The sequence below is a fragment of the Micromys minutus genome, assembly GCF_963924665.1.
Source record: "Micromys minutus genome assembly, chromosome: 16".
Lineage (NCBI taxonomy): Eukaryota > Metazoa > Chordata > Mammalia > Rodentia > Muridae > Micromys > Micromys minutus.
The window spans coordinates 45,548,728-45,559,445 of NC_137985.1; the positions used below are offsets into that span (position 1 = coordinate 45,548,728).

Genomic DNA, 10,718 nt, shown 5'->3' on the forward strand with positions numbered 1-10,718 from the left:
TCCCACTCCCTGCTTTCTGCAGGCTGGATTCAGCTGGTACAGTGTTGCACATGCAATCATGCACATGTATTGTAGTGCTTGACAAGCGTGAAGACCTGAGTTTGGAGCCCCAGCACCCACATAAAAGCTGATCACACTGAGAGGCAAGGATGGGTGAATCCCAGGAACTTACTGGCCCAACAGTCTACCCCAAACAGCAACTCCCAGTTCAATGAGAGACCCTGTCTCAAAAAAAAAAAACCAAAGTGGAGAGTGACTGAGGAAGATACCTAATCTCAACCTCTAACTTCCAGACTTATTCATGGATATATACCTGTGTGCATGTGTACACATGTGTGTGTATGAATACATACACACACTGCACACATACAAAACATGTTTTCCCACCTCTTATTATCTTATCCCCAGCTACCTGACACACTCTGAAATAGAAGGAAAATTTAATCAGTATGGAACTTCCCCACCAAAACACAAAAGTCCCCATGAGGGCAGGAAACATTGAATGTAATTCCAGGGTTCTGTTCACAGAGGCAGTGCTGTGACCATACCTTGTGTCTGCTCTTCCACTGAGGCAAAGACTAGAGTTTGGGAGAAAAGAGCTCACGGTCATCAGCTCATGTGCTGGCCCAGAGATCATGGAAACCCTGTCTGATCCTCACCAGGCCGCTACGGTAGCCCCCTGCTAGTGACTCTAGCCAGCCAAAATGCCTGGCCCAAAGCTTCGCAGAGGAGAGCCATTCAGAGGTAATGGGACTCCTGTGTGCCGCGGGCCTTGAGGAGGGTGTGAGTACAGGCAAATGAGCCACATCACACACCCATATAAAGGACGGCAGCCAACAGGACTCATGTACCACCAGTGCACACCAGGATGGAGGGTGGCCCAGAGAAGCTCCATCTGGACAAGGCACTAGAAGAGTCAGGGGATGGGCGGGCCTTGGCTGAAATCCAGGAGCTGGCTCTGAAGTGGTTCATGGAGACACAGGCCCCCTCTATCCTACAGAATGGAGCTCTGCCCCCCTGGTTTCATGGATTCATCACTCGAAAGTAAGACTGCCCCTGATTGCATGACCAGCATGGCTTGCAGCTCTTCAGGGACGGGACTATGACCCAAGGACTCTGGAACTCTGGGCTCCTGACCTTTCCCTCGTTAGGCAGGACCCCAGCATAGAAGGGACAGATCGGAGAAGCTTCTGAAGGCAGGTGTGGAGGGCATTTCTCTAGCGGGATCTTTGGTAGTTGCAGCTGTGGGAAGGACTGAAGTGGACGGTGTAGGAGCTGAGCTTGTTTAGATGAGTTCTGAGCATCTTGTTGAAAGTTAGACCACCATGCCGTGTGCCAGCACTGGAATGTTGTTGTAACTGAGGTAGAAAACTGTCCAGGAAACCTAGATACATGGTTATCCCGGCATTAGAGGCACAGATGTGGGATTCAGATGGTGGGCTAGATTAACTTCCCAACTACTAGATAGAAGCAAGAATGAGAAACAAAGCCCACCAGGTCCTGGCCCAGTGCCTAACACAGCACCTGGGACAGCTTTGCAGACCACAGGAAGCTGTGATCAGGGGACCTGCAGCTATCTGAATGCTCTGTGTCACTGTCTTGACATTCTTTGTTTGGAAGTCAGGGGTCCCACATATTCATGAAAAATATGAAGGCAGTTCTGACTAGTGACGTATTGGTGAATAAGCAGGTAAGAAATTATATGGTCTGTGTTCTTCCAAGTGAGACAGATTTTCATCCCCTGATAGAGAATCTTCAGAGACCTTTGGCTGACTCTGAGGCCTTTCAAGGTGCTGTTTGTGGTTGGTCCTGGCTCAAGTAAGCAAACTGAAGACAGTGTTAGATGTGAGTCCCCAGGCCACAGGTACCTTTCACCCCCACCCACCAAAAAAAAAAAAAAAAAAAAAAAAAAAAAAGCTAGAATTTTCAACGGTGTCTCAAAAACACTTGGTATTGTATAGAAGGACCTGAATGGGTGGTGGTGAGTTCCTGTAAACTTCTCTTGTAACCACGCTTGAGACACAGCAGCAGCTCTTTGCTACAGAAACGCCTATGCAGTGGACACCTTGCACAATTGCACACTTAGTCCCAAGAGAGGGATTCCCACCAACGCAGAAGTCTCCAGTATCCATCTGTCTATATAGTTATGTGGGTGGAGAGCAGGAAGCCGCAGGTAGTGTCTATTTCTCCTGCTGCCAAGGCTACGTTGGTGGTGAAAGGTGCCTGTGCCTTGGGGACTCACATCTAACACTCACATCTACAGACTGTCTTCAGTTTGCTTACTTGAGCCAAGACCAACCACAGACGGCACCTTGAAAGGCCTCAGAGTCAGCCAAAGGTCTCTGAAGAGTCTCTATCAGGGGATGAAAATCTGTCTCAATTTAGGACTCACAGCCTGCAAGGATTCTGAAGCAGGTCTAACTCAGCTTGCTTGGTTACTGTGAGGGTACAGACCCCAGTTAATGGCATGTCCTTTGTCCAGGCAGACAGAGCAGTTACTCAGGGACAAAGCTCTCGGTTCCTTCCTCATCCGCCTCAGTGACCGGGCTGTTGGCTACATCTTGTCTTACAGGTAAGTGGGAAGCCATCTATGAAGAGACAGGAAGACTCGGGGTTCCATAACCCCGAACCTGCTGATGAACACACAGGTTCAGAAACACACTGTCCAGTTTTCTCTGGGCCTTGACCCCATGATTCAGTCATCCTCTGCTTAGCCAACCCTTTCAGGGTACCAGTACTGACTATATGCCAGGGATGTTGCTGCAACCTTCAAGGGGATGAGGAGAGCCAGATAAAACATCTTCCCAGTGGGCACGGATGAACTCTGAGCCCAGTAGCGGAGGAACAGTCTTGCTCGTGGAAGAGGGCATGGTTAGGTATAAGAAAGTCTTTCTAGTAAGTGGCCTGGCATGAGCAGAGTACAAGATTCTGAGAGCCACAGATCCTGGGGTGCAGCAGGACACGTCTCTGGGGACGGGATAGCCGTGGATGACCACAAAGAAGGGATCCAGGCAGAGGCAGGACCCTCTAACTGCATGAGGGAGAACTGGAGACGGTCTGGAGGGGTGAGGGCTGTGGGAGGCCATGCCATTGGTTGGGTATAAAGATCTTGGGTCTTATGGATGTAAGGCTATGAGACTAAAGAGGAAGGGACATGTACAAAGGCCTGGTGCAAAGTCAGATGTGATGGCTGTGGACCATGGTCTGAAGTCAGGCTCAGATGGGAAGGTAGAAGGCTTCCTCTAGAGGCCTGGAAGGAGGCCAGGGCTGCAGGGCAAACTTCCAAGTCTTCAGATTCCGATTCAAATTATGTGCACAGACTCTCCTTGTTCAGATCCTAACCTGGAGGAAGCTTTTTTGCCTCTCCGTATCTCTGCCATCTCATATGTAAAATAGGAGTGCTCTAGTTACCTAACAGGACTGTTCAAGCGCCCGATGAGATGAGGCTTTTGCAATTGCCCCGCACAGTGAACAAAACATGGAAGGGTTAGGCAAGTGTTAATAACTGCTCGATGTCTCCAGATACTGTTTGGGCACTCTGAAATATGATAAGCATTTCCCATATCTCATTCTAGTTTTCGTTTTTCTTTATTCTGTGTTTCTTTGAGCTTTCCTCTCCCTCTCTCTCTCCCTCATGAGACCTTAGGCAGAAAGCACTTTCTACAAGATAGCAAGAAGAATGCTCAAAGAAGCATAAATGGCGAAAGGGACTAGAAGGGGGCAGAGACAATTAGCATGCTGACACCTGGGTCCGCATCAGAGGCCACAGTCATCCCTGGTATCCATGTAATTGACGCACAGCACTTGGATATCCAATTGGAGAGGGGGGAGATGGTCACTGCCTCATACAAGGTACAAAAATGAATAATTCTTCATAGGTCCAAAATAGAAAACAATAACCATTATAAAAGGAAAATATTTCCATATATAAACAAAGCCCATTAAAAAGGGGTAATAAAACTTCTTGGACACATAAAGTACTCACTATAAAGGACTGACGTATTTGGATGTGAATGCAGTCTGGCTATGACATCTGTTACCCAGCCTAGTACCAGCATTCACTCAGCTGATCTGGCTGGCTAGAAAAGCACCTCCTTCCCTCGCTGAAACATGTGCCTCCTAGAGCACTGTTTGTTAAAGGAAACAACCTTCCCAGAATAGAGAAGGAACGACCCTTGGTCTAAAACGTCCAAACAAGCTCGTAAAAGAGTGATAAATTTGGTTTCCCTAAAATGGGGGGGGGGGGGGAGAGAGAGAGAGAGAGAGAGAGAGAGAGAGGAGATTGTGTGTGTGTGTGTGTGTGTGTGTGTGTGTGTGTTGTTCCACCTTGCCTCTGCTACCCTTTGGCATATTCTCAGTAGAAACGAGTAAATGCTTTCACCAAAAGACAGCCTAACAGCTGCATTTGTAACAACCTCAATAAACTCTCCACCTAACTTTTGAAAAAAAAAAAAAAAAAGAAGAAGCTAAATCTACTCGGGCCCAAGTGAATCTGAAAAATGCGTTGAGTGAAGGAAGTGAAACACAAATGAGGGTTTTTGCATAATTTTCCTGTATTGGAAATTCCACAATGGAAGAAACGAGCTATGGCAATAAGGTCAGGAGGCCACCTGTGGGACACGGCAGGGAGGGGCCAGGTGAGGTTTTACATCCTGATCTGCGTGCGGTTACATGAGCATTTTTATGTGTACAAATTCATCTTGCTATACACCCATGATGTGTGTTCTGGGTTTAAACCATTCTTCCATCAGAAAGGACAGTGAGGGTGGGACTTTATAAGGGGGGGGGGGATTCCTCTTGCTCCAGAGGATGGGTATTAGGTGAAGCTGAGTGGTAAAAGCACAGGGTTGGACTTTGTCTTTATTGGAAACTTTGATATCTTCTTCCTCTTTTCTCTTGTGTTTGTGGTTTTACTTTGTTTTTCTTTTATTTTGATCTTCTGAGTACTGTCTTAGCCAAGCAGGGTAGCTCATACCTTTAGTCCCAGCACTGGAGAAGCTGAGGCAGCAGGATCCACTGAGTTGAAGGCCAGCCTGGGCTATAAAATGGGATCTTCTCTGAAAAATAAACGAGTAAATAATTTTAAAAATTAAAGTTAAAATAAATAATTAAATAGGGCTGAGGGCACGGCTCAGTGCCATAAGATTTGTGCAGCATGTGGGGGGGGTACCTAGATTTGATCCCCAAAACCACAAGAAAAAAACAAAAACAAACAAACAACAACAACAACAACAAAAAAAAAAAACAGATACACTATTGCATTAGTAAATAGATGAGCAAGATTTTGCATTTTATTTAGACACTCTATGAGTGTCTAAATCACACTAGTCCTAGCCCTGCGCTCCGGAAGAACAAGATCCAAGTTTTGTTCAAGATTTGAAGTGCCCCCCCAGCTCTCCAAGTAACACCGTAGATGCACGTGGGGAGGGCAGCCCTTGGTCAGATGAGTCCGTACCGGAGAGATGATCCTCCAATAAACAGGGGCAAAGCTGGCCTGCCCGCTCGTAGCCCGACCCGCCCACGGCTGAACTGTGTTACAGGGGTAGTGATCGCTGCCGCCATTTTGTCATCAACCAGCTGAGAAATCGACGTTACCTTGTCTCCGGAGACACCCTTAGCCACAGCACCCTGGAAGAGCTCCTGCGCCATTACCAGGAGGTGCAGCTTGAGCCTTTTGGGGAGACCCTTGCTGCTGCTTGCCCACGGGTAGGTGCTCTTTCTTCCCGGGTGAGGGTGGGGGGATGGGGTGTCTGGCCTTGGGGTAACAGTTGCACAGGGGTAACAGTTGCACAGGCACACGCCATCAAGGGAACCGAGAGGCACCCTGGCCCTCAATCGGAAAGAATCTTACCGAAGGTCAGAAACCTAGTGGGATGTGCTCATTCCTTCTCTGCAGCCCCCGGCAGGCAGTTGAAGGCTGCTAGTGTATGACCATAAGCCTGTTATGTTTGCACTACCTCCAGCTAGAGGAACATGATCTCTACGATGCCATCAACACGGGCCTCCAGCAGACGAATCTAGGCCTGGAAATCCCGACCATGGAATTTCCCAGCATGCTCCCTGACAAGGCCACCAGCCCCCGCCTTCCTGCAAAGCCTCAGGTCTCCTTCCTACACACCAAGAAAACCCTAAACATGAGTTCCCGGACTGTCTCGGATGAGGAAAGTGCAGAGGTGAGGAGGAGTCTGCACCACAGAGTCTAGGCTGGGATGTGCGGGTCATACTAGAATCTGGTTCTTAGAAGCCACCAGAGCAGTGTCCCCAGACATGGCCGCTGAACGTTAGTGTAAGAAGCCTAACCTAGAGTCTGCCTCCAGTGATCCACCAATGCGCTGGTCAGCCCTGGTCCGCTGGACTGATTTCAAGCCTAGACTTTTCCATTTCCTCAGTGTGAGGCTTTGCGTGAGTCATGTGCTCTCCAAGTCTATTTACCATTCCTGAGGTGTCTGTGAGGGCTCAATGGGAACCTTAGGAGATACTGAGTATCATTTAGGAAACTGTAAAGTGGCGTGTCTTTATATGGGATGGACTAAAAGAATGCCCTTAGTCATAGACCATGGCATGCCAAGGTCTTCTTACATTCAGAATAGAACCTAAAATCTTCAGGTTCTACAAGAGCCTCCCCAGTCTCTTGAACCTCCCTCCCATGCTTACTGTGGCGCCATTGACCTTACAGATCTTTCTTAAACCCATAAGGCTTTTAATTTGCTGTATACTCTGCCTGGACTCTCTTCTTTCCAGAGAATAATGTCATTCATACTGTATCTCATCTCTCCTCAAAAAGGCCACCTGAGCTATAGGGCATGTCACCTTTGCCACCTGACCTACAGAACATGTCACCTTTCCCTCCTGGCCTACATACCGGACATGCCACCTTTCCCACCTGTTGTTTTTCTCTTCTCTGTTACCTGCTTTGCTCTCCATAGCACTGATCATGACCTGACAGGACATTTCTCGTGACACATTCATACCTCATATACTACATCAAATCCTTGTAGGCACTGTACCGCAGCCCTATGGTGCTTGTTTCCAGGTTAAAATGTAAACTCAAGCTGGTCGCAGAACTTAGACTGTCTGCCATGTAGTTGGAACTCAGTAAATATCTCTTGAAAGGTTCCATGAGTGGAAGGAAGCCACTCTGAAGGGGTACACAGCAGAGAGTGGGGGGACTTATGGGGCCTGGGGGGAAAACAGTGAACCATGATGGAGGCAGGAGGATCAGGCAGAATGAGTTTGGGTTGGCTGTTGAGCTGGTGACCCAAAGCCTTGGTTGTCAAGGCAAAGACTGTACTTACAGTCGGAACCAGGAAACCTGATGGCTGTGAACCAACCCTTGCATAGGACAGGCAAACTGAGGCAAAAGAGGGAGACTCGATTTATAAAGATAGCTTAGAGGGTCTGAGGTCCTGGTAGTGATGGTTGCTTTTTAAAACATTTTCTGTCCCTCTCTCCCAGGTACCCACTAGAGTGCCCCCCATTCCCCAGAGGAGTCCCTCTCTTCTGGATGAGTCTTTTTCAGGCCCCAGTGGCACTGTCTACGCAGAACTGAAGAAGATGAACCGGGCCCAGCTAGGCTTGAGCACAGAGGTATGGGGCAGGCACAGGCTGCCTCCTGCTGGCAGCTTGGCTTGTTCCCCAGGCAAGGAGTCCTCAAGGAAGCTCTCAGATGAAGATCAGAACAGGCCCAACAGCCCAGGACCTGCCCCATCTGGGGTGAAGCCAGACCAAGGCTCTACACTGCCTTATACTTCCTTAGGATTTCCCCTGCCCCCCAATTCTGAGGCCCTGGGATCACGGGCTGCTACTTGGAAGCAGGGATTTCTCAAGCTGAGCCACGAGGCTCAGTCCTCTGAAGCCAGCTCTACAGATACCTACAAACTTGTTGAGGCATCAGGCCTACGACAAGAGGTTAGGGACAGACCAGACCAAAGAGGCAGTACTTATGAGCAGATTCCAACCTGTTGGCATGACACTGCCAAGCTCCCATACCCTGGAGTTGGTCTCACGTACAGCCAACTGTCAGGGCCGATGGACTACGGCTATGAGAAGACTTCAGAGACCTCGCAGCTTCCAGAGCCAGGGAACACCTATGAGCAAATCCCAGCCGCCAAGAACAAGGACACCGGACGAGTGCACAAGGTAAGGTCCCTGAGGGGGTTGGGGGGTGGCACACACCTTTCATCCTAACACTAGGGTAGCAGAGCCAAGAGGGTTCCTGTGAGTTCGAGGCCAACCTGGCTTACATAGCGAGTTCCAGGACAGCCAGGACTATATAGAATCTGTATGGTTCTCAAGCACAAACAGGTTACTGCCAATGCTCAGACGTGCCCAGAACTTTCCCCCTGTTGATTTAAGGGTGGGAGAAGCAGCTGCTAGATTTCAGGGTGAAATCACCTAAGAGCTCCCCCTATAGTAGGGCACTCCCTGCCTTTCCTGCCACCCACTGGGAAGCTGGGAAAGAGGCCCTTGGCCCTAGTCATGAATAAACAACTGTAGCTTCTCTGGTTTGGGCCAAGACAATTTCTCTGATTGACTATGGCTACCAAAACGAGGCATCTAGTTAGATTTTAATTGTATATAAACCAGTAGCTTTCATACATCTCAGACATTACAATGACAGTCTGGAGAGATGGCTCAGCAGTTAAGAGCATTGGCTACCTGGATTCAGTTCCTACCCCCACAGGGCAGCCCACAACTATCTGTAACTCCAGTTCCAGGGGATCCAACACCCTCACCCAGACATAAGAGCCATACATGCAGGCAAAAAAAAATGTGAAATAAAAATTAAAAAAATAATTTTTACATTTCCAAAAAAAAGAGAGGAAAAAAACAAAACAAAAAATATGGTTTCTTATTTTCCTAGAATTCAGATTTAACTGGACAGCCTATATTTTTACTTGGCAGCCCTACCCAAACTCTTCCTTGTCTGTAAAATGAGCTGATTATTTGGCTGTGCTCCGGGCAGCTGCCCAGGGAACAATGCACCACATACCCTGTTGACAAGACACCGTCAGTGGCTCTTGGCTCTCGGAGTGACTGTCTCTGAGGATTCATGATAGAGAAGAACATGACGGGGGGTGGTGGTGGTTGGCATGGGGCTGGACCTGAGTCCCCTGAGATGGCAGATGAGCCTATGACCCCCTCCCTGTCCCCCAGCTCCCTATACTTTTGTACAACAGGAGTGACAAAACTCCTTCATGTGGACACAGCCTCAAGTCTGGGGGAAACTTGAAACTCCCTCTTGTAACTTAAACAAGGACACCCTGAGCTTCCAACCAGTTCTTCCCTAAGGGCAGGGTTGTGTTTGCCCCCATCTTGTCCTCCCCTCCCCCACCTCCATCATCTCTGAGGTGTTGATCCTCTAAGAGTTAGGCAGTGGACAGTCCATTATGGACCTCAGAGGCCATGTCTGCACCTCCCCCAGATGTCCCTTGTCTTCCTGTAACCCTGGTGGCCCTGTACATAATCTGTCTTCCTCTCCATCCTTTGCCACCAGGGTGTAGCAAGGCCCCAGATGGGTAGGAGGTAGTAGGGAGCCCAGCACACACTCAGGAGGGAATGACGCTTTGGTATTTTCTGCCTCCTTCCTCACGACCCATCCTTAGCCAGTCAAAGGTAAATCGTCATCATACATTGGAAGACCGAAAGTGGGGTTTGGGGCCGAGAGAGGCATGTGGGAGCCATGCGGGCATTGTGTTCGGCCAATTTTTTTCCAGCTTGGGCTGACACCCCAAGCCCGAGCTAAGAGCCTCTGAGCCTGGGTCTCTGGTTTTCCTCTCTGCCAGAGAGCCTAGGCCCCAACATCTTTTCCCTCCTCCCAGCCTGACAAGTTCCGGAGGCTCTTCTTCACAGACAGGAAGCACAAATTCTGAAGAAAGGCCTAGCGCTCAGAGGGTTTGGTGGTATCCACACTGCACCAGAGATTACTGGACAGCCTTGGCTCACTTGAAGGTGTGACCCAACCATCCGCTATGAAACCAGGCTTCAAGATGCAGCCTAGGTACTTATCCGGAAAGGCATGGGAGAGACTGTGCAGCTGCCGGCAACTCCCGATGTCTCTTCAATGCTGTCCATCCACATAATGACAGAATAAGGGCAGCAAGAGCGGGGACTGACTAAAGGAAGGGTTGGATGAACATAGAGAGGTATGGGCTGATCGATCAAGCTCATCTCACCCGTCAGATACTTAACGAGTATGTGGCAGGCCCCTTGCCAAGGCAGACATTTTCCTGACTGGCTAAATGATATCATGCTATTACTTCTGAGAACAAAACCAGTTCCCTTCTTCATGGCCTTGCTTGGAGATAGGAGGAGATGGCCAGGAACCACATCCTCTGCTCCTGCCCCAGAAGGATTCGGTCCAGAAGCTTGGGATACAGCAGCAGCCAAGATCCAACCTCAGAAGCCATGGTTCTAACCCAGTAGCAGGCTGGGCTCCTGGAAACCGCCTCTCCCCCACCCCCAGCCCTTCCTGTCCCCACTTCTCTATCTTTATCCTAGTTTCACTAGGCTTTTGCTACAGAAACTTATCTGAAGACACAGCCAGTGAGGGTCTGAACCGAGACCCCCTGAATAAGGCAGGCTTAAGCTTGGGGGTTACTGGTGGGGAGCATCTGGAGCCAGTCAGGAGACATTTGATGCTATGCCTATGTGAGCAGGTCACCCCTACCTGCCCTCTGTCTCCAGCCAGTCCCGACCTTTGGAGCAACTCAGATTCC

At 49.2% G+C, this 10,718-nt stretch overlaps 1 protein-coding gene across 1 annotated transcript; it reads left to right on the plus strand.

The window, feature by feature from the left end:
* Positions 1–868: 868 nt before the first annotated feature.
* SH2D7 (SH2 domain containing 7) lies at positions 869–9,872 on the plus strand (the record flags this gene model as incomplete). Its single annotated transcript, XM_080930776.1, has 6 exons — positions 869–1,044; positions 2,483–2,572; positions 5,541–5,706; positions 5,964–6,173; positions 7,456–8,139; positions 9,822–9,872. The coding sequence occupies 6 exons, from the start codon at positions 869–871 to the stop codon at positions 9,870–9,872; spliced, it is 1,377 nt and encodes a 458-aa protein (XP_080786902.1).
* Between the last annotated feature and the right edge of the window lie 846 nt (positions 9,873–10,718).